At 40.2% G+C, this 24,640-nt stretch overlaps 1 protein-coding gene across 1 annotated transcript in view; it reads right to left on the minus strand.

Moving 5' to 3' along the window:
• Positions 1-6,374: 6,374 nt before the first annotated feature.
• clec19a (C-type lectin domain containing 19A) overlaps positions 6,375-24,640 on the minus strand; it is a 49,010-nt gene continuing 30,744 nt past the window's right edge. The window contains exon 5 of the mRNA XM_073060536.1: positions 6,375-9,585. Within this exon, the coding sequence (XP_072916637.1) occupies positions 9,506-9,585 (80 nt within the window). The 3' untranslated portion in view covers positions 6,375-9,505. The remainder of the gene's footprint in view (positions 9,586-24,640) is intronic.

Consider the following 24,640-nt stretch of genomic DNA (forward strand, 5'->3'; position numbering starts at 1 on the left):
CCATGGGGGTGTTCTGTTTAATAAGATACCACTTTATTGTGCAGTGAAGTCATATTTTACTTTAAGTATTCAGCAATGCAGAAGTCAACCAAACCACTTTCAATATTAAATTATGAGAAATAATTTCACGAAGATTATAAGTCTTTGCCTTATGGGAGGAATTGGAGACAAAACCAAGAATTTGAGAAATTCATTACTGGGCTAAAGATGAAGAAGGCAAACTGTGGGCTGAAGAACATAAAGGAGATGGGAGAGAAGCGAGACAGATCAGGCAAGAGAGAAACTGAGGGAGACGAGGAAAATTGCAAAAAGAGACAATATGAAATCAGACATCAGTAAATAAATACGTTAGTAGGGAAGACTATACTTGAAAGGAGGATATAGACTATTAACTTCCATCAGCAATAAAATGAGGTATGAGAAAGCTGTTGCTTCTCCTACTAGTGGTTTGACTCATTCTCATGCTCAGCAGCCCATTTCTTCACTAATGTTACCTTTCAGATATCAGTGTTGAACACAGAAGGACAATACCAAAGCTTCTGTCTATGCTTAGTACTAGTGAAAATTCCTGGAATCCTCCTGAGGAGCAAACTTGGGGCCACATTGCTAAAGCGAAACAGCTGTTTGTTAACTGTTGGACTGAGATACTAAAGAAGTTGCCAACAGTTGCTAAATGCTCCAATCAGTTTTTGGGACCATAGTTTGATTTTCAGTACACGTGCAAATTATAACCAAATAAGTTGAAATGTGTCTGACCCTGACCTGAATGGAAATACTTAGCCCACTATATTTTCCTTGCTAAGCTACTTTCAGGTGCTGATTTGAACACTGCAAACATAAAACAAATGTAGAGAAAACTGCAATTAGATATCGAGGGGTGTACAGAGAGAGAGAGAGGGGGAAAGAGAAAGAAAGCGAGTGAGGGGGCAACAGAGAAAGGAAGAGGGAGGAACATTTTCAAACTGACTACATGTATGGTAGCTACTAATGTTGCTCCATGAGAGAGTTAAGTGGTGGGTTTGTCACTGATCTAATCCAGAATGAAATCAGAAATACCAATGATTCTAAATGGTTACAAGAAGCAGAAGGTTATGTTTCAAGATGCAATGACCTACAAACACTGCATGTGGCAACACTATGCTGTAGGTAACCATGCTCCCATTATTAAAATCAGGGTCCCATTTGGCCTTGTAGGCAAGCATGAAAGAATAAATGACACCATTTTAAGAAGAATAACATTACAGGCAGCATCCTTGGCAATATTGGTCATTGGTTAATTATCACATGTTACCAAGATATAGCAAAGAACTGTGTTTGGCATGTCATCCATACAGATCGCTTCACAACATCAGCACGTTAAGGTGGTGCAACAGAAAAATAATAACTCAATATAGAATATAGTGTTAGTTACAGAGAAGGTGCAGTGCAGGCAGAAAGTAAGGTGCAAGGCCATGATGAGGTAGATTGTGAGATCAAGACTCCATCTTACAGCACAATGTTTATCTTGTATAATGCGCTGTAATGTTCCACTGCTAACGTAATGGCTTCTCTGTAATGTTCCACTGCTAAGGTAATGGTTTCTCTGTAGCAATGTTTGGGTTATGACTAGAGATAACGGGGCATGTTAGCCAATGAGCAGGATGTTGTTCTCTCGTGTGTCTGGGAGCTGGGAATTCACAGCCTTTTGCCGGGGAGAGATGAGGAGAGAAGGCGCGAATGGAGAGAGTTGGTAGATCGTCGGACAGAGTGGACGTGGAGCGAGGGTCTGAAGGTCAGTGACGATAGGAGGAGGTCGATGGTGGAGGACTGGCTTATCAGTGAGCTCCAATGTTGCACATTAGACTGTTTCGTGAGAATGGGCCCTTTTTCTTTTTTTGTTTTCTTTACTAACCGTATAGTCAAATTAAGAACTATAAAGCTCAATCATGCTTATAAAGCTTCCAAGTGCTTATAAGCTCGAAATAAAATACACATTCTCTTTTCTTGCTTTGACGTGGTTGAATGGGGTCATAAAATGACTACCATAGTAATGGAGCAGGTAACCACTTGTCCTAAGGTTGGTACCAGGAATAGAGATATTCTGTAAGGATGCAATTAGGATGTCACCATGGTAGCTATATCAGCCTCCCTGCAATATACCGATAACAGTGAAGGTTCGAGCTCTCCAGATTAGACTGGAGAAAATTGACACTGTTATCTTTTGTAATTGCAAAACATGCAACTAAGATGGAGGTCTGAAATGCGAGTCTAATTTTGTCTTTTAGTTTAAGCAAGGTGCACATGGTGGCATGATGATGTATGGCATTTACATATAACCTGCAATTCATTACTTAAATGAACAAGAATGCTTAACCTAATGATAGAATTACAATATCACTCAAATATTAGATACACAACCGACATCATAAAAGCAAATCCATCAATTTATGTGAGTTGCAAATATCAGGCATCACAATATGGCAGGACTGGTTGAAGGACAGGTATTGGTGTTTGGCCGATTTAAACGCTGGCCCAGATAAACTGGGAAGGCAGGGTGCAGGGACCGGTGGTGAGAGTCTGGCCAACTTTGCTCGCTCTCCCGCTGTTACGTGCTTTGTGCCTGTGAGCTTCACAGTGGATTGACCTGCTATTTGATGAACTTTAGACCTAGGCTTTGGGCCTACTCTGGCTGCTCCAGTGAGTCAGATCTACGGACTCAATTTGGTTTGGAATGCTGTTGCTTGCTTCTGCTGTTTGTATGATTTGTGTTTTCTTTCTCTGTCAATGCGCACTGGGAGTTGGTATTTCTTTTTTTTAAATTGGATTCTTGCTTTGTGGCTGCCCGTAAGCAGACAAGTCTCAAAGTTGTATAATTTATACATACTTCAATAATAAATATAATTTGAATCTTTAAATTTTTATATTAATGTTTAAACCTAAGTTTAGGACTAGTAAGAGGCAGGGAGGAGCTGACTTTTTGAGCTGACCTTGGAGATTTTGGTGAGGAAAGGCAAATATTTGATGGAATGAAACATCCATAAAACAATAAATTGATCCATGAAAGTATCAAGTGAGAGGTCACCTGACTGTTGTTAGGCCACCTGATTCCTGTTCCTTGTGGGTCAGAGCTTAGCTCGTACTAACAGTGCCAAAATCAGCCTTCCTGGGAGAAATAGTCAGTTTTCTCTTGATTGTAAAGTTACGAATCACATAGAAGGTTACCTCATGCTTATGTTTTGTTATAGGGACTCGTCTATGCATCAGTTTTTGTGCTTGTTCCCTCAGCAGTCAAATTCTATCAAGCACAATGCTTTAGCTAAAGGATTTGACCCTTACTGAGACCTTGCTACAGAGGGATAGAGGGTGTAATTCCAGTGGATAGGTTTTTTTTTGAAATACTGTATTTCAATCTCCCAGTGCCTCTGTGGACAATGGCTGATATCATAACTAGCTCACGTCAACCTCCTGTCACTATTATCCATCTTTCCCCATCATCACCACTTGATTGAGTATTTGGTGTGGGAGGGTGTGCTAGTACAGGGAGGGGGTCAGCCATATGCTTGTGCTAGAGATTGGCCAAGCATAAGCAAGGGTTTGAAATATTGGCAGATGAGAGGGTGCAATCAGCAGATGGTTAAAAGGAGCCAGAAGACTCAAACTGAAACCTTCCAACTAATACCAGAGCAAGCCACAATCCTCCAGTTAAAGCCGGCTTCAGTGTAGCTGGCTTATGCTCTCAATGAAGCTCCAATGCACACAAAAATATTCTACAAGTGAGATCAAAAAGTGCACTATGTCTCACTCCACATACCCTGGTGTTTTTGCTTATATGCACATCTGCACATGGAACATGTGGATTAATTATCTGGGTGTGTGCACCATTCACAAAAGGGCCTGGAAGTATTTAGCTATTACAGTTTAGCTTAAGTTCATATAGAACATAGAACAAAAATCGTTGTTCCTTTCTGCACCTTGTGGCACATTGGATGGTAACATTGCCATTTCTTCAGCAAATAGAACATACAGTTCAAAATAAATTTATTACCTAAGTATATATATGTCACCTTACACAACCCTGGGATTCATTTTCTTGTGGGTGTACTCAATAAATCCATAGAAGAACCATAACAGAGTCAATGAAAGACTGCACCAACTTGGGCATTCAACCAGTGTGCAAAAGGCAACAAACTATGCAATATAAAAATAAATAAATAATCAATAAATATCGAGAACATGAGATGAAGAGTCCTTGAAAGTGAGTCCAGAGGTTGTGGAAACATTTCAGTAATGGGGTAAGTGATGTTGAGTGAAGTTATTCCCTTTGGTTCAAAAGCTGGGTGTTTGAGCAGGTATTGGCGAGAGTCCCAAGGTTCCTGTACCTTCTTCCTGATGGCAGCATTCCTGTGTCAATGTTCTGGTAGATGTGTTTAATGAGGGGGGAGGGCTTTTTGTAGGAATTTTCCATTCAAGGGGATTGGTGTTTCCATACCAGGCTGTGATGCAGCAAATCAATATATTCTCCGCTACACATTTGTAGAAGTTTATCAAAGTTTTAGAACAGTACAGTGCAGTTATAAGGTCCCTCACTGTCAATATGCATCTATTACAAAATATTCTTGTAAAAGTATTTCCAGCCTGGTTTGTTTAACAGGCTAAATATCTCATTATGTTTCAGATTAGAGTTACCTGTCAAAAATGGACACCATGTTAGAAGAGAAAGATGAAAGGTAACTAAACTCTTGGTGAAAGAGGCAAATTCAAAAATATTTATTTGAAGGAAAAGAAGGATAAATTTAGGGAAGGGTTTCCAGAGCTTTTGATTAATTCACCTAAATGTGAGGTAAAAATTGATGTAGATAAGAGATGCACAACATTTTATATCAAAGGAATATGAGCTGCAGGTCTGAAGGAAGTCCAAAAGAACCAAAGCCAAGGAGAGATTTGGGGACAAAAGATAACTTTTACATTGAGGAATGCTTTTAACCATGAGAAAAGCAAGATTATTTGGAGGTGAGGCACTAAGCTATCTGCAGCATGCTTAAGGAGCCTAGCTCGTCAATTCAAAGAGCTCACATAAACACTATTTTTTGGCAAGTATAAAGCAAGAACAAACTTTGGACAATTCCAACTATGTAGAGTACACTCAAATTAACTAAACTGTCACACCCTGGTGAATAGTAATCTGCATTTTACTGAAGAGTACGGTGTATTGGCTGATGCGGAGCATGTCCAATAATGTTATAAAAGTTCAGAGGAGGAGAACACTATTTTCACAATGTTGACAGGTAAGTAAGCTGGGAACACAAGATGCAGAAGTGGCTACTCCTTAGTAAGCTCAGTATCTGGCTATAAGATTTCATATTTTCTGAACACATCTGGATACATAGGTTCTGTTGGAATAGTCTGCTCTGGATTGCTTAATTACTCCAGATATATTAGAACTTCCTGTTTTTCCACTTATCAGTTCCATTGAATGAAGATTTCCTATTGGAACTGCAGGGCTATAGACACCACTCTGTCAGATTAGTTGACCATCATCACTTCACCGGAATATTTTTGCTTTAATGAACATGCTCCTCCCAAAATGAGTCTCTAAAGGACAAAGAAGCAAGTGCAGAATGAAAGGCAATGTTTTAGAATTTACTGTAATATGGATTGTGCAGCTCCTCCATCTTCAACAGCTAAATATGCATGCTCCTTCAGTACCAAACTATGTTCCTTCAGCAGAATATCATGTAATATCTCTGTCAAGAATGCCTGACCATAGTTATGTCATAATTATCTTATTCACTGAGATGCAGTGAGGAATAGGCCTTTCCGGCCATTCGCACCTCGCCACGAAGAAATCCCTCAATTTAACCCTTGCCTAATCACAGGACAATTTACAATGACCAATTAATCTATCAACAGGTACATCTTTGGACTGTGGGGGAAACCAGAGCACCTGGAGGAGAATGTACAAACTCATTACTAATAGGTTTCCCTTCCAAATAAATACAAACCAGCATGCCCATACTCTCTAGTCAAATGAGCATATTTCCTTCAACGGATTGGCCTAACAGATTAATAGAATTATGAACCCATTGTCCCACCATGAGAACATAAACTTAAATATAACCGTACATTTTGTGTTCATGGGAAGAGGACATTGAGGGATGGAGACAATGGTGGAGCTGGTGACAGTTGGGATTTGAGGTGGATTCAATTACGTCTGCATGGACCAGCACTGCCGCACAATCACATGTTGCCCATTCACCACTCTTGGCTTTCAAAGGTTGAGTGAACAGAGAGAACACCAATCGGAATACTGATACCCAGTCTACAAAAACACTGCACCTGTAATTCCTTAGAGCAATTTCAGATCTTGGAAATGCGAGGACTGTTCACTCAAAGAATTGAAACATAGCAGAAGAAAATCTGTTTTTTTAATTATTTTCTGTTAATTAACATAGAGGTTTACTTGTTGGCCACATGGCTACAGAAGCCTTTTAAGCAACACATCGCATCTCAATCACTGTAAAACATCTACAAGTGACAATGTTCATTAGCCATATAAACTACAAGTATGGAGTTATACAAAAATGTCATAGAAAATAAATTAAAAATAACACTATAACAATATTCCCACAAATTGTTTGGTTTGCATATTCAATTGTCACAGTTTTTATAACACTGCTCGTCAGCTATTTAACTGTACTTGAAGAGTCTTAGGACCTTCAGCAGCTGGACGTGGGCAGATGATTTCAGATTGGAAGCTTCAGCAACAAAACTGTAATAAGTGCAGCTGAAAGGGGTTGCTGCTGTGGGAGTTAGTGGTGCCGATGGGTGGGAGGGTGATTCTCCTTCTGCTTGTATTTGGATGGACACCAGAAGTAGATTTTGAACTGTAACAGATAACCACGGCCAGGCATACCTCAAAATACATAATGCTACCTATATGGAACAAAAAATTTGGCCCAGAAAAGCTGAATTTATTTCACTATTACATTCTTTAACAGTTATGCAATTGCATATTAAGTCAAATGAAAGAATGCATGGTTATTTTGTCCTGCACTTAAATTTAAAAAAATTTTTTAAAGCTATTTTTGCTATAATAAACTTTACTTGCATTCTGGAAATATTATTGCCTTTCAAAATTATTAGAACTGTATATTGGTTAATGGTGTTTCAGTTAGTCTACCCAGTAGATTTCTAAATGAATAGTTGTGACTTTGAAAGAAAACAACCCTTATGTATGAATCCTTCATTTAAAAATTACAGTCTAATGAAGCAACATTATAGCTTTTCACTTTTTCTGAAGAATGAAATTATTCAAAACTGCCACGACTTATATAGTCTACTTTTCAAATGAATGCCGTCAATATAATCTCAAAAAATTATACAGTAAAGTTGATGATTGTCTACAGTCTGTTGTAAATATAATTGTTAATGACTATTAGTGCTTTTTTTCATCCTGTTTATGCTTACCATTGTTTTGTCAAATACTGAAAATTGAAGTTTGTTTTAAAACAATGGTACATAATTCTCCAATGGAATAGTGAATCAAACTGGAATTTTCTTTTGGAACAGATTAAAATTGTTTCACTGGGCAGATAGACAGCTTGTCAATATCTGGCAGCCATCACCAATAATAGTTCTTGCCAGATATTTACTTAGAGCCCAAGGGTAATATCCCTACAGCCTCCCTTTCCATTAAAATACCTAATGTTTGAGTGGTTAGTGAAAATGTTATGCTTGTCTGTTGTACTAAAGTTACATTTTAATATCAGCACACGGAAATGGGACAGTGTTGCCATTACAGAGACCTGGTTTCTCGAGGAACAGGAATGGTGCTCAATGCTCCTGGGGTTTGTTGTTTTAGACATGATAGAGAGGGGGTTAAAAAAAGGGAGGTGGCATTGCACTACTGATAAGGAAGTGGTACTTAGAGAAAACATTCCCCTCGAGCCCATCCACAGAGACGATTTGTGTGGCGCTCCAAAATAAAAATACTCTGATGGGATGGTACAGCAATATAGATAGAAGAACAGATAGGTAGATAGATTATGGAAAGCCGCAGGAACAACAGGGTTATTAAAGAAGGGGACTTTAAATTCCCTGTTATTGTTTGGAACTTTGTTTTTAAAAAACACAGAAGGCTTAGATGGTGTTTCTGCAATGTATCTGAGGGACATTCTTGAAACAGTATGCAGAGTCCAACTAGAGAAAAGATCATACTGGATCTAGTTTTGGGAAATGAGCCAGGCCAGTTGATTGACCTGAGAGCGGATGAACATTTTGCAATAGTGACCACAACTCATTTTGTTTTGGGCAGCACAATAGTGTAGTGGTTAACACAACGCTTTACAGTACAAGTGACTCAGGTTCAATTCTTCCCGAAGTCTGTAAGAAATTTGTATGTTCTCCTCGTGACTGCATGGGTTTCCTCCGGGTGCTCCAGTTCCCTCCCACAGTCCAAAGGCATATCAGTAGGTTAATTGCTCATTATAAATTGTCCTGTGATCAGGCCAGGATTAAATCAGGGGATTGCTGGCTTGAAGGGCTGGTAAGGCTGATTCTGTATCTCAATAAATAAAATTTTAAAAAAGATAGCTATGAGTAAGGATAAAATCAGCTCTTTCAGGAAGGTATTAAATTGGGGAGGCAAATTACAACAGGATAAGACAAGAGCTAATGACCATTGATTGGGAATCCACACCTGACACAAGGGGAATTGTTTAAAGATTGGCTGAATGTTCTGGTAAGGATGAAGGACCAGGATGGTAAGGTAAGTAAATCTTGAATGACCCAGAAGGTCCTAAACTTAGTTAGCAAGAATACATAAAGCTTAGAATGCTAAAATCAGACAGACACTTGTGGAGTACAAAGATGGAAAGAGAGAGCTCAAGCAGGCGATTAGGAAGGACAAATATCCTTGAAATATCCTTGGCAAGCAGGATAAAGGAGAACCCCAAAGCATTTTATACTTATATTAAGCAAAAAGGATAACTAAGGGGAGTATAGATTTACTTAAGGATAAGGGAGGAATTTGTGCTGAGGTTAATGCAAGTGGCTGGTTTGTTGGGATTTAATTACCGTGTGAAAATGAATGCATGTATATTTCAGCTGTTTTGGTTCAGTCTTAATCAAATACATATTTTAGTGGGTTTGTAGCTAAATGACCTAACATAAGATAATGACAATTATTTAACTAATACATATGTGTAAACCAAATTTTACTTACTATTCAAAAATCAAATAGAGTTATTCTAAGAATATTGATGTTTAGCCATATATAATTTAATCTATTTCAATAGAAAAGTATTACAATATATTGAAGCCTGAAAATAAATCAAAAAACAGAAGATAAACCAAGCTGTTTTCCTATATGGAGCAGACAGTAATGATGTTATAATGGTGTGGCACTTTGATCAGAACCTCAACATTGTTCCTCCCATTTGGCTAGAATGTCTTTGTGTCAATGCTGCCGATTCCAAAGAAATCACTTTCAGGATGAATTCCAAACAGCCAGAGCTCCTTATGCTGGTTAGTTGTTCTCCAGGGAGGGAATTTTACAAACGAATGGAAATTCACGGCTGCAACGATTATCGTTCCAGGATCTCAGAGCTTGGAATATAAAAAGAGAAATAAAAGTTTTTAATTTGGTATTAAATAACAAATAAACTTTAATTGTAATAAAATTCACCCTTTTTTATTTAAGAAGAGGATTAGTTGAGGGATAATAGAGTGGAAGAGTTATTGTTCATTATTGTACACAGCATCAGCACCTAATAACATGTATATTAATTATATTCATTGTTTATATGAAGGAGAAAGTTTTCTGTAATTTGGATGGAGTCCTGGGGAGCCCCTGTTTTATGTACAGGTATATGTGATGCTACAAATCTTAGTACTATCCCTTTCATAAAATCCATGCAAGGAACTGCCAAATTAATATTAGATTACAAGGATCTATGGACTTGAAGTTTCTCTAGCATCAACTAGGTCAATTTTTTTTTTATACTGAGTTACAACACGGAATAAGCCCTTTGGCCCTTCAATCCATCCTGCCCAGCAATCCCGAGTTAATCCTAGCCTAACCACGGGACAATTTACAGTGATCAATTACCTACCAAGGGAGGAAACCAGAGCACCTGGGGGAACCCCATGCAGACACAGGGAGAACATACAGATACCTTATAGGTAGTGGCAGGAATTGAACCCGGGTCACCTGTACTGTAAAATATTGTGTTAACCACTACGCCACTCTGCCACCCGGTGACATCTTGGTGTAAAGCTAAACATTAAACTATAAACAAAGGAATACTTACATTATTTAACTGAGGCTGGCATTCAACTCAAGAGCAATGCCCCAACCTAGTTCAATGCTGGTATGTCATTGAGTCACAGAACACGACAGCACAGAAACAGGCCCTTCGAGCCAATAATGATGAACTATTATTCTGCCTAGCCCCATCAACCTGCAACCAGACCATACCCTTTCCATCCACTTAACGATCCAAATACCTTTTAAATGTTGAAATCGAACCCACACCCACCACTTCCTCTGGCTGTTCGTTCCACACTCTCACCAGAGGGCTAAGTGAAGAAGTTCACATTCAAGTTTATTGTCATTCAACTGCATACATGCCCACTGCCAAACGAAGTGGAAGGATGAGAGGGGATCTGATTGAAACACAAGATATTATAAGGAAACATAGAAGATTATTAAGGGATTGGACACGCTGGAGGCAGGAAGCATGTTCCCGCTGATGGGCGAGTCCAGAACTAAAGGCCACAGTTTAAGAATAAGGGGTAGGCCATTTAGAACAGAGATGCGGAACAACTTTTTCACCCAGAGAGTGGTGGATATGTGGAATGCTCTGCCCAGAAGGCAGTGGAGGCCAAGTCTCTGGATGCATTCAAGAGAGAGTTAGATAGAGCTCTTATAGATAGCGGGGTCAAGGGGAGGGGGCAGGAACGGGGTACTGATTGTGTATGATCAGCCATGATCACAGTGAATGGCAGTGCTGGCTAGAAAGGCTGAATGGCCTACTCCTGCACCTACTGTCTATTGTCTATTGAAACAATGTTGCTCTGGACCAAGGTGCACAACACTGTACTTAAAGCTCACACACAACACAAAGTAAAATTACCACCAATAAATTCACTAGTAATAAAATGTATTCCAGAGGATTGACATTCAGCACAAGGTGAGTTTACAGCTCATTAAAAACAGTATAACACTACTTGGTGCTTCATCCTTGATGAGACCTCAATGGTGGCAAGGAGCTCAGTAGTCTCATGGAATGGGGGAAGAAGCTGTTTGCTCTCCTAACAGTCCTTATCCTATAGTAGGGGCTCAAAGAAATTGTGGGGCAGATGAGAGGGATCCTTTACAAAGCTAAGGTTCTTGCATATACAGCACTCATGGTAAATATTTCGGATGGGTAGAAGAGAGACCCCAATGATCCTCTCAGCATTCCTAGCAATCCTTTGTGGGGTCTTGCCAACAATGCCTTGCAATTCTTGTTCCAAATGGTGGTGCAGCTGGTCAGACCACTCTCAAAAGGGTAGACTTGTCCAGGTTGAGACTCAAGTTGTTGTGCTCACACCAAGCTACAAGCCACTCGGCCTCCTCTCTCTATGCCATCTTCTCGTCAGTGTTCTTCCTTTATGTTGATGATTCGGTTTGATGTGGATCTAGCTGTACAGTCATGTGTCAGCAGTGTGAATGGCAGGGGGCTGAGCATGCAGCCCTGGAGGGGTATGTGGGGGTGGTGGCGTTCAGTGTGATGGAAGTAGAGCTGTTACTGCCAACACAGACTAACTGATCTTTCAGTCAAGAAGTCCAAGATCCAATCACAAGAAGAGATGTGGTGACCCAACAGTTTACCCACCAGATTTTGAGGGATGATTATATTAAATGTGAAGTCAATAAATAGCATCCTGGTCTATGAGGCACTATTTTTCAGGTCAGGCAGGATGGAGTGGAGGGCAGAGGCTTTGGCATTGTCAGTGGACCAATTTGAGTGATAACCAGACTGGAAGGGTCACATTTGGCAGGGAGATGGGATTTAGGGAGATCCATAACCAGCTGCTTAAAGCACTTCATTACTGTTGAGGTCAGTGGCACTAGACTCATTAAGGCAGGTTAAGCTCACAAGTCTAGTGAGGTAAACTTGCAGTACTAGGTGTTCTTAATATCCAGCAATGCTTTGCAATCTTAAGAAAAACAAAGGAGGAACAATTACATCATTAATTGGCGCTGGAGTCCCCTCCATGTTCCCTTTAAATATTTCACCATTAACCTATGACCTCTAGTTCTAGTTTCACCCATTCTCAGTGGAAAATATCCTGCTTGCATTAACCCTATCTTTATCTCTCATATAATTGTATACCTCTATTAAATTTCTCCTCATTTCCCAGCACTCTAGGGAATAAAGTCCTAATCTATTCATCCTTTCCCTATTATTCAGGTCCTCAAGTCCCAGCAACACTCTTGTAAATTTTCTCTGCACTCTTTCAATCTTGTTGATAACTTTCCTGTTCCATTTAATAATTAATAATCTGAAGAACAGGACAATACACGTCAATATCACAACTTATAAGCACCATGTCAGAAGACTGTGGATTCATCTCATTCCCCATTTGATGACTAATTAGTAAAGAACACAGATCAAATCTAGAAGAAAACAGACAGTTTTAAAGAAATTGTTTCATTGCAAACTTCATTCTCCTCCCCATTACAGCCATAATCTCTGTTTTAGTAACATTACAACTACTTTGGGACATTCTAGGTCAGAGTATTTGCTTTGGTTAAAACAAGAATGAATTTCCAGGAGGACTGTTAATCAAAGATGACTTGGGACTCAAGTCGGCTGGCGTTTACACGATTCCCCGTGAATTATGAGCAGCATATAATCGGCTAGACGGGATACACAGTGGAAACCCACATCAAGGAGCACAGGAGGTGTATCTGTTTGGGTTAACCAGAGAAATCGGCGGTAGCAGAATATTGCATTCACAATGGCCATAGGATTGCCTTTGATGGCCAGTGGCTTCTGAAAGCACCTGGTAAAGAAAGCCAGTGAAATGGAACTAGAAGAAAAGAATTTTAAGAAAGATGAAAGTCTCGCTCCAAGATAGATCTAGAATTGGATTGTAAACAAGGTGAGAGAGTGAAACCTGACTGAATTAGGACTAACCAATCAGGAGGAACAGACTACAGGGGTATAAATGCCACTGGACTAGACATACAGTGGTGCTAGAAAGATTGTAAACCAGTAGAGTTTTCTCTGTTTCTGCATAAATATGACCTGAAATGTGATTAGGTCTTCACACAAGTCCTAAAACTAGATAAAGAGAACCCAATTAAATAATAACACAAAATCACTATACTTGTTCATTTATTTATTGTGAAAATAACCCAATATTACATGTATTTGTTGGAAAAAGTATGTGAACCTCTGGGGTAATGCCTTCTACAAAAGCTATTTGGAGTCAGGTGTTCCAATCAATGAGATGAGATTGGATGCGTGAGTTGTAATGGTGCCCTGCTCTATAAAAATGCACACAAAGTCAAGTTACTGACAGAGCCTGCTCTTCTCAAGAAGGATCTGTTTAAATGCATCATGTCTAGATCAAAACAACTTTCAGGAGCACAGGTACCTTTGAAGAAGAATTGTAGAGATGCATGAATCTGGAAAAGGCTACAAAAGTATTTCTAAAGACCTGGGTGTTCATCAGTCCACAGTAAGAGAAATTGACTACAAATGGAGGAAACTCAGTATTGTTGCTCCTCTCCCTTGGAGTGGATGTCCTGCAAAAGGTCACACCAAAGAACAGTGTGCAATGCTGAAAGAGGTGAAAAAGAACCCAGGAGTAACAGCAAAAGACCTGCAGAAATCTCTAGAACTTGCTAAAGTCTCCGTTCACATGTCCACTTAAAAACACCGAACAAGAATGGTGTTCATGGAAGGACACCATGGAGGAAACCACTGTTCTCCAAAAAAAACATTACTGTACATCTCAAGTTTGCAAAAGATCACCTGGATGTGCTACAATGTTTCTGGGACAAGGTTCTGTCGACAAATGAGACAGAAGTTAAACTTTTTGGCAGAAATACACATTGCTATGATTGGAAAAAAAAACATGAAAACCTCATCCCAACTGTGAAGCATGGTGGAAGGAGCATCATGGTTTGGGGCTGCTCTGCTGCCTCAGGGCCTGGTCAGCTTACAATCGTTGAGGGAACAATGAATTCAAAATTGTATCAAGATCTTGGATCCCCTTAAACAGGGTAACAGTCTGTCACCTGAAGCTTAATAGAAATTGGATAATGCAACAAGACAATGATCCAAAAGGCAAGAGTAAATCAACAATCGAATCATTCAAAAAGAAGAAAATTAGTGTTTTTTCACGGCTGAGTCAAAGCCCTGACCTTAATCCTACAGAAGTGTTGTGGAAGGACCTGAAGCAAGCAGTTCATGCAAGGAAGTCCACCAACATCGCAGAGGTGAAGCAGAAGCAGGTTTTTAGGGAGAAATGGCCTAAAATTCCTCCAAGCCGATGTTCAGGGCTGATCAGCGGTTACTGGAAACATTTGGTTGAAGTTATTGCTGTACAAGGGGGTCACACCAGTTACTGAAAGCAAAGGTTCACATACTTTTTCCAACAAATACATGTAATATTGGATCATTTTTCTCAATAAAATAAATGAACAAGTATAATGTTTTTTTGTGTTATTTAATTGGGTTCTCTATCCAGTTTAAGGTCTTATGTGAAGATCTGATTACGTTTTAGGTCATGTTTATGCAGAAATAGAGAAAATTCTACAGGGTTCACAAACCTTCTCGCACCACTGTACCTAGGCATTATCCCTGAAGAAGATGGTAGAATTTGTCATTGAAACGTCAGCTATAATTGATACCTATACCTGGCAGGAAGCCCAAGAAGTTTTTATTTGACCGGTAATCATTTACACTTCAAGTTACCATCATAACTCCATACATTCATAATTTTACCTGGGAGGATTCTTTGGAGAATCCGGAATGAGAAGGCATAGTCTCAGATTAAGGGGCTTTAAGATTGAGATAAGGAAGAATTCTTCTCTAAGAGGGGTGTGAATCTTTGGAATTGCACACCTCAGAAAACTGTGGTGGTGGAATATTTGAACATAATGGAAATATGGATTTTTAATCAACAAGGGCATCAGACACTATTGGGATAAGGCAGGAGAATTGATTTGAAGGAAGTTGGATCATATTGAGTGGCACACCATATTTGAAGGGCCAAATGGAGTATTCCTATTTTCATGGTCTTACAGGGTCAGCTTTAGATAGTGGTAGTTCTTCACTATCAACGGAAGAGCCATTGATTACCCGATTTTAAGTCCGCTAATGCATAAAGATATCACCCTGACATATAAAATCCACTGTGCTCTAATCAACTGCCCTAAGTATTTTTAAAAATTCAAATATCAGCACAGCAAACTAGAAATAAATCTTAGACATCAGCTGCAGTCAGTGTTGCTATGGAAACATAATGGCTAATGCACAGCATGAGTACTTGCATTCTGTTTATTCCCTGGCAGCCATATTGTAAATTGTCAGTCTCTACAGAAGGCAAGAGACACCCCCGCCTGGATGATCTGCCACACTTTTGTAATGTTGTTGGTAACATTTTGCTGTAGCCTGTGGTGTTTGCAGACAATTGCTCATTCAAGAGAACAAAATTTAGTGCTGCCTGCTGGGAATGCAATACAAATAAAATATGACATTTTAGAATTTGATCTGGGAAGTGTCAGCACCTATGGCTTTCCTGCCATTTACCCTATCTGAAAATACTAGCCCAATCAATGCTTCTGGCAGCAAACAGATTTAGAATAGCTTCACCCACTACTGCCAATTACAATCTACTGCATTATGAGACACCTCATGCTGCTCAAGAATGCCAATGAAAAGTACACTTCTAGGGAAATGGAAATAAGACATTTGAGATGCCATTACAGAAACAACATAGATCTCCGAGTTCCAACAGCATACTTTCTAATATCTGCACTTCACATTTTACCCAGTTGCCAATCTTTATCATTTGATACTTCAATAATAAACTCACAGGTGTTTGACAATGAAATATTAACTCTGCTTCCAAGCGCACAAATGGTACCAGGCCTGCTGAGTGTTTTCAGCATTTTCTATTTTTACTTCAGATTTTCCAGCACTTGCACTTTTTTGACTTTTCTGGAGATATTTCATCCTGTCCCTCTCTACATCTGTAGCTCACCCAGGTGAGCCCCCTTGAACAGCGGTCCAAGTTAATCCTGTCCACACTATGGACAGTACATTGGTCTCACTTGCTGCATCACTTTAGTTTTTGTGGTTGTTGTTCAGTACAATAATCACTGGCAGGACCTCTGGTATTCAGTTCACAACTGGGAAATGCTTGCATGTGACATCTGGTATTGGCCTTGTCAGAGTTTGTGGAGTCACAAACTCAGCTCCTGGCCCACAAACCAGGAGACTGTCTAAAGCTCAGCTGGAAGGTTTGCGACCTCTGAGTTGCTTTTAACATAGAGCTGACTTTTCATCAACATACTTGCTCCAACACTTAGGTCAGCCAATATCCAATTCCTTCCCACCCTGTTACTTGTAACCATACCTCTTTCCCACCCTGTTGCTTGTAAAGATGCCATTCCCTTCTCTCAGTTCCTCCATGGCTGCCGCATCTGCTCTCAGGATGGGACTTTTCATTCCAGAACTAAGGAGTCATCCTCAAAGAACTTCCTCCACCATCAACGTTACCCACACCGAATCTCTTCCATTTTGCACACGTCTACCCTCACCCCACCACCCTCCATGAGCAGAACATAATTCTCCACCTTCCACTACCTCCAACGGGATCCCACCACCAAGCACATCTTCCCCCCCTCCCACCCCACTTTCCGCAGAGATTGCTCCCTACAGGAGATTCCCTTGTCCATCCGTCCCTCCCCAATGATCTCCGTCCTGGCACTCACTTATCCTTGCAAGTGGAACTAGTGCTACACTTGCCCATACACCACCTCCCTCACTACCATTCAGGGCCCCGAACAGTCCTTCCTGGTGAGGCAAAACTTCACCCGTGAGTCTGTAAGGTGATCTACTGTGTCTGGTGCTCCCAGCGTGGACTCCTATATAATCGGTGAGGCCCAACATAGATTGGGTGACCACTTTGCCAAGCATGTATACTCGGTTCACCAGAAAAAGTGCCATCTCATGGTGGCCACCCAATTTAATTCTACTTCCCATTCCGACTTGCCAATCTATGGCCTCCTCTACTGCTGTGATGAGGCCACATTCAGGGTGGAGGAGCAACAGCTTATATTCTGTCTGGGTAGCCTCCAACCTGATGGTATGAACATCAATTTCTCAAACTTCTGGTATTTGCACCCCCCTTCTCCTTCACGACTCCCCATCCCCTTTTCCCTCTCTCACCTCATCTCCTTATCTGCCCATGACCTCCCTCTGGTGCTCTTTCCCCCTTCCCTTTCTTCCATGGCCTTCTGTCCTCTCTAATCAGATTCCCCCTTCTCCAACCCTCTCTCTCTTTTACCGATTGACTTCCCAGCTCTCTACTTCACCCCTCCACATCTCCTGTTTTCACCCATCATCTACTATCTTGTACTTCTTCCTCCCCTCCCCCCACCTTCTTACAATTTTCTTTCTCCAGTCCTGATGAAGGGTCTCGAGCTGAAACGTCGAATGTTCACACTTCTCCATAGATGCTGCTTGACTGATTGAGCTCCTCCAGCATTTTGTGTGTGTTTCTTGGATTTCCAGCATCTGCAGATTTTCTCTTGTTTGTCCAATTCTGTGTAAACATTTGATTCTTGTCTCTGCTAAATGGGGATCCATACCCTCTTGATGGTTTCACATCTTCTGTCCTATGAAAACTTCTGCTAACCGAAAATGCCCATGCTCCAAGTCACGTTCATTCAAAACGCTTGCTGCTTATGCTGGCTTTCACTCTAATAATATTTGAACATGAAACTATACAAAAGCCTTATTTACAAGCCCTTCTATGACCTCATTTCTACAACCCCTTCCAGTCCTACAATTCCTCCTGATTCCCAAACTCCTTCAATATTATCCATTATTCTCAACACTGGTGCCCCTCATGGCTGTGTCCACAGCCCTTTACCTATCCTACTCCCTGTACACTCAAGACTGTGTGGCCGGACTCTGCTCCAACTCCAATTACATGTTTGTAGATGAAACCACTGCAGTGGCCCATATCTCAAATAACAGTGAGAGAGAGTCCAAGAGGGATAGTCTAATGATATGGGATCAGGACAATGATCTTTTCCATAATGTCAACAAAAGGAACGAGCTGCTCATTGACGTTGAGGGGAAGGGTGGGGGGGGGGGGGCATTGTGCAAATGCTCCTGCACAAGTCAACCATTCTGAGGTCAATGGGGTTGACAGCTTCAAGATCCTAGGAGTGGACATCACAAATAGCCTCTTCTGGTCCAGCAACATTGACAACACAGCCATGCAAGCTCAGCAACAGCACCTTTGCTTCCTTGGGAGGCTAAAGAAATATGGCAGGTCCTCTTTGACTCTCACCATTTGTCATTGATGCATCACATAGGGTTTTCCTTCTGGATGCATCTTATTTTAGTATAGCAACTGTTCTCCTCTTCACTGCAAGAAATTGCAGAGAATGGTGTACACTGCTCAGTACATGTAACATCGGTAACATCTGCTCCTGTTAAATTCCCCTGGGATGTTTCATTACATTAGAGATGTTAGACAAATTCAGGTTCTTGTTAGCTTAAATCCAGTAGGGAAATGGGAAATTCCTTCACTCAGACAGCTGCTAGAATGTCCTTACTTTCATTGGAAGAGATCGAGACAGAGAGCATTCAAGTATGACCTGTACCAATTTATAGAACAAATTATATTATTACAATTTGCTGTAAGGTTAGGATGAAGTTAACAATAGTGGTATAAATATGAGCAGCAGATAATTGAGCTGAATGATCTACTTGTCTGCCAACCCTGCAATATAATTCTTCATGTTCATAAGTACATTAGGGAAAATTGTATTTTATGTACAGAATTACCGAAGAGGAGTAAATAGCTATAGATGTAATTTTTTTTTTACTAGCTCATAAGAAGTTACTTTTTTTAAAAAAAAGAAATGGTGCAATTTCTTCTTTTGTGCAAATAAAGTTGGGAAGTTGGGAAGAGAAAAAAATACTTTGTAAATATTGCCAGTTTGTCAAGGTGAATTATGTTGAACAGAATGATTGGAAACTTTCCTCATGAATGAATCCACTTGAAATAGAATCCAGTGGGAATTTTGGATGGACAGTGGTGAAAATGAGTGATATCAGATTTGCTATTTGTTGTACCTCTGTCCTGAATTCCATTTCTATACCATTTATTATGAAGTATCCTCTCATTTCCTATACAGAAGAGAGAAAAAAAAAATCAGTTTCTGTTGTTTTGTCCCCTTATCACCAATGAAGTCAATAGAAGAGATATGAAATGAGGGTCTGAATTGATTTTACATTTATAAAGTCACAGAGAAACGGACCCACCAGGTTTATGTCAACTCCCAGATGCCTATTCACACTAATCCTCCATTTTATTCTCCCCAAATTCCCAAATTCTATCATTCACCTATTCGAAGGACAATTTATTGTGGCCAATTAACCGAACACAAAGGAACCCCACACAGACACAGGGACAAGGTAGAAACTCCAAAGAGATAATAACAAATATTAGGATTGAATCTGGGTCACTAGAGCTCATTTACCGCAGCCGAGTACCAAACAGTAATTCTGAGCTAAACTTCAGACAGCAAGTTCCAGTGCTATCTCCTTTTGCTGAAATGCCAGTGAAACTTTCACTGTCATTTCTCTGCTCTTCGCTTTGTTGGCATCAGGTCTCCAAAGCGAACCCTAACCTATGCTGTCAGGCACAACGTTGAATTGATCTGCAGTGTAGTTTTAAATTCAGCAGGCCTGACAAGATCAGTGAGTAACATGAAGGCATACATATAACAAATTCTTCTTCCTGCCCTTTTACTGAAAAGTTTTTTTTTTAATATGAACATCAGTGTAAACCTTTCAAGCTCAATGTCAAGTATGATACCCATAAACAAGCTCTCATTATCTTTCAGGCAGAAGTAGATCTGAATTTTGTTGATGATGAAACAGGGTCAATGAAAATCAGCAATTGCACAGTTTCTTCATATAGGGTCTTCAGCAATTAATGATGCAGGGTATTTCACAGGGATGTTTATTTATGTACAAAATTTGACACCAAGCCACTTTAAGGAGACATCAGGGCAAAAGATGAACGACTAAGTCAAACAGGAAAGCTTCAAGGAGAATCGTGTCAAGGGAGGAGAAAAAGAGAAGTGGAAAATTTGAGGGAGACCTTGGCAGCAGAAAGTACAAATATCAATGGTAAAGGGATTAGTAATGGGTGAGTAAGGGTATGAGAGTAGGCAAGTAAGAGGGAGGAGTAAGAGTTTGAGAGTTGTAGGGTTAGATGAGGCAACATGTTAGAGAGGTGCAACATCATGGAGCAATTTGAAACCATGATGAATATTTGAAAATGGGCATGTTGATTCAATGGAAACTAGGGTAAGCCAAACTAGACAAGTTAAGACAAGGGTAGGATGTTTAACAACCCAAAGCTTATGGAGAATAGAATGAAACAAGACATCCAGATGCAATAGAATGGCAAGGTGTTGGGGTAACAATGGTGTGGGTAACAGCAGAGGAGTTTATACAGGGGTGAATCAGGAAAAGACAATAGAAGCAATTAAAGCAATGGGAACAAAAACTAGAGAGCCAATGTCTACCTTATAATATCTAACAATGTAACAATATACGAGATGTTACCAGATACCCTTGTACCCAGATCATACCAGAGGAGCAACACCAGAAGTTGCCTTACAATGGAGCTATATATAGACAGCAAAAAGTTGGAATGAATGGAAAAGGTGCATCCAATGATTGAGGCAACTAGATTAATAATATTACTTAAAGCAACAAGTGGTTTTTTTTTCTCTTATGTTTTCCTTCCTGTGACTTTCTTTTCAAAGAGGTGACTGAAAATGGAAGCATTTTGGATGCATCTTATCTCTGAATGTTATTCTATATATAAAAAAAACAGAATCTGAGTACATCTATTTTTAAATCAAACTAAACTTCTAATCAAACTTTAACCTTGTCTATAACTCATGCTCTTCTGTAGATTCCAACTAGGTGGAATGAACAATCAGAATCTGGCATAATTACCAGTGCATCTTATTCAATATTTTCTTCATTTGATGGCCATTGATCTGAATGTTTTTACTGCATTACATCACAGCAGAATCTTCACTCTATAATCACCATTAAACAAGATTTCACAACAGACTGGAATGTCAGTGCCATGATGCCAATAGTCATAATCTAGATGATGCACCCACTATTCTTTTAGCAATTTGAAGTGGCCTCCAGCTTGATGATAAAAATGTATATTTATGCCTGCCAGGTTTTACAACTAAGGGATTTAGCTTCTAGTGTGCCCCTGCTTTCTCCAATTGCTAGAAATCACTCATACAAGGTACTGCTGTCTCAAAGTTGATGATCTGAATCGCAGATATCACTGACTCTTTGTATATGTGCTCCACCTGGGGACCATCTTCTAGCATGCTCACTTACTGCTGGAGGATGGAAGAGAGTTCTTCTGCACTCCCAAGATCCCCCTGAGAGAAATCTCCAAACATTTTTTGGGCAGACTCTACATTTGTCAGAAACTACCATCACAGCTGGTGATAATATCCTTTAGTAGCTTGTTGCTTATTAAACAATTATCTCCTAATGTGGAAAATCTTTCCTCCCATAGCTCATGTGTTCAATGAGGAGCCTCGTCTACAATGCAAGAGAGCTAAAATCCTGTAATGGCAACTCTGAACCACATGATTCAGCTCACAAGAGCACTACCACATGAACTCTCTTGTCCTCTTCAGTGTCTATTTCCCTTCTCATTCCTACCAAGGAACAATACCAAAAGACCAATATCAATTTTGTTTCATCCTTCTCATCAGGGTGAATTAAAATCATCTCACTCCTTCCTTCTGGCATAGTTAATAAATCTCTAAATGCTGCATTAAGCTCCAGTTCTAGATAGAAGTGTGAATGATAATGATGTTCCTCTAGTGGTGCGTGATCTGCTTGACCCATCTGTGAAATGAGCAAAGAGATATTTATAAGTACATGAAAACTCTTCTTCAATTCACTCATGCCTTGCATGTAATGAGCTGTGTAACTGTTGTATTCAGTCTGTTGACACAGGAGCTTAAATTTTGGATATATCAGGCAATCTTCAATTGTCCTCTAAATCAAAACACTTGCTGCCATTTCATTGTTCACGAGAAACATTATTCAAAGGGTTCTTTAAAGTATTTGTACCCTCAATCCCATTTTAGCAATGACTCCAAGCAATATCTTTTTTTTTGGAGAAGTGACACAAGTTGTATTTATTCCTATTTCCTGCACCATTCATCTTCATTATGAATTCCAGTTATATTCATGAGAGCATCTAACTGTGATTTTAAATACATAACACTGGAATGCTAAAGCTTTTTTAACATTTTTATCTTCTGCACTGTCAAGTCTATGGGTTGTCAATTTATTCGTTCATTTTAATATGTGGAAAATTATAGGTCAGGGAGTGAAGGTGAAAAATTCCAGTCCATATTTTCACCCACAGATGTTTACACAGGATTGTAGCAATTATTTTAACTGCAAAGATTTTATCCATTTGAGCTCTGTGGTTTGCCAGAAGTCCCACCATTTCCTCACCTACACAACACACGACTGACAGTGGCCAATTGGAACGTGGGAGAAAATTGGAGTACCTGAAAGAAACACACAAGGTCACAAAACAAAGGTGCTAACTCCATACAGAGAGCAACCAAAGTCAGGATTTAACCTGGGTCTCTGTACTGAGAAGTAGCAGCAATACAAAGACCAGCGACGTGCCGCCCAATCTGTTTTACAATCTTCTTTCACGAATGTTTGGCTGCACCCTCACAGTTGTCTAATTGGTTATTGTGATGTATCTAGTGTGGTAGTCTATGGGTAGTGCTTGTCGTTCTCACTTTCAGCTTCTACTGCTGGCTAGCATTCTCACGAAAGGGAGAGCCAAGTGTGCAAGTCTCTCCCTGCCAGTGCATAGCCCCTCCAACAGCAAGCCTCACGTAGAGCCTCCTCGCTGGCAACGCACAGAAACTGAACTCCTTTCAGACTCAGGCTGAACTACAGAGGACAGGGAGGAGGTCTGGCCCCTGCACACGCAGCAATCAGGCCCACTGGTGTGTGGACACACCCTGCTACTCATGAATCAGTTCCCCAGCTACGGGTAAATAGTTTCACTACCTTGTGGGCAGCCTTGGGAGGGACGAAGGCTACGGGAGTAAATCCAGAGTGAACTCCTTAAGGTGGCTGGACGTCATTGAATATCCCTCCGGCAGCTCCTGCAGCCTAACAAATTGCTTCATAAGCTTTCCTTTGGACTACACTGGTGAGGCCGAGTGGGGGATCTTGATGACTTGGCATCTCAGGATCTCCCTACCTTCCGCCCTGTCCTTCTGATGCTAGCCACCATCACTACAGGACATCCATCATCTCCCCTTCACCAAGGCCAAGCCACATGGGCTATAAGCTCACCACTAGTCTTTCAGGAGCTCTCTCCCATCCATCACTGAGACATACATTTACACAACAGCAACAATCCCTTGTAATTGAAACGGCATTTATTATATTAACGCATGTTCATTTCTGAGCTGGCAACAAGAATCGCATCTGCTGGAGAACACAGTGATGAAGACTGTTGGATCTTGAGGCATTAATGTAGAATGCACTGTCTAGACAGATGATCCCTTTTAGCATGGTGTTAAAACAGGGAAGCCCAACAATGCTGTCCTGTAGACTGGCAAATGAAATTCTCACCCTTTATATGAGCTTCACAAACAGTGTTGATGGCATGTAACACTGCTTTAACACCACAAGTTTGGCGCGAAACAATTTCCAGTCCCAAATGCACTACTCATGACCAAGATAAGACGAGGAGTCAACCATCAGAGCCTTATGTTTTATCCCTGGTTTAATTAGATTAAAGCTTTGTTCTTCATAGCTCAATATAGCAGTCTGGATCTGCAACTCTTAACAAACATGATCCTATATTCTTTGTCTTGTCACTCTTATGGACGAGGAGGTATTGTAGGTTTATCTACTCCATCCCATTAAGTATTCTCTTGACCCCTCGTGGATACTGAACCACTCCAAAGTAAAATTATTTTCAAAGTACATACGTGTCATATATGCAATCCTGAGATTCATTTTCTTGTGGGCATACTCAATAAATCCAACGACCATAATAGAATTAATGAAAGACCACAACAACAGGGTGGACAACCAGTGCGCAAAAGACTACAGACTGTGCAAGTACAAAAAGAGATAGATTTATAGATAGAAAACTTGAGACGGAGAGTCCTTGAAAGTGAGCTCATAGGTTGTGGAAACAGTTCAGTTAAGGGAAAATGGAGTTGAGTGAAATTATCCCCTCTGGTTTAGGAGCGATGGTTGAGGGGTAATAACTGTCCCTGAACCTGGCAGTGTGAGTCCTGATG

Source organism: Hemitrygon akajei, chromosome 11, assembly GCF_048418815.1.
Source record: "Hemitrygon akajei chromosome 11, sHemAka1.3, whole genome shotgun sequence".
Taxonomy (NCBI): Eukaryota; Metazoa; Chordata; class Chondrichthyes; order Myliobatiformes; family Dasyatidae; genus Hemitrygon; species Hemitrygon akajei.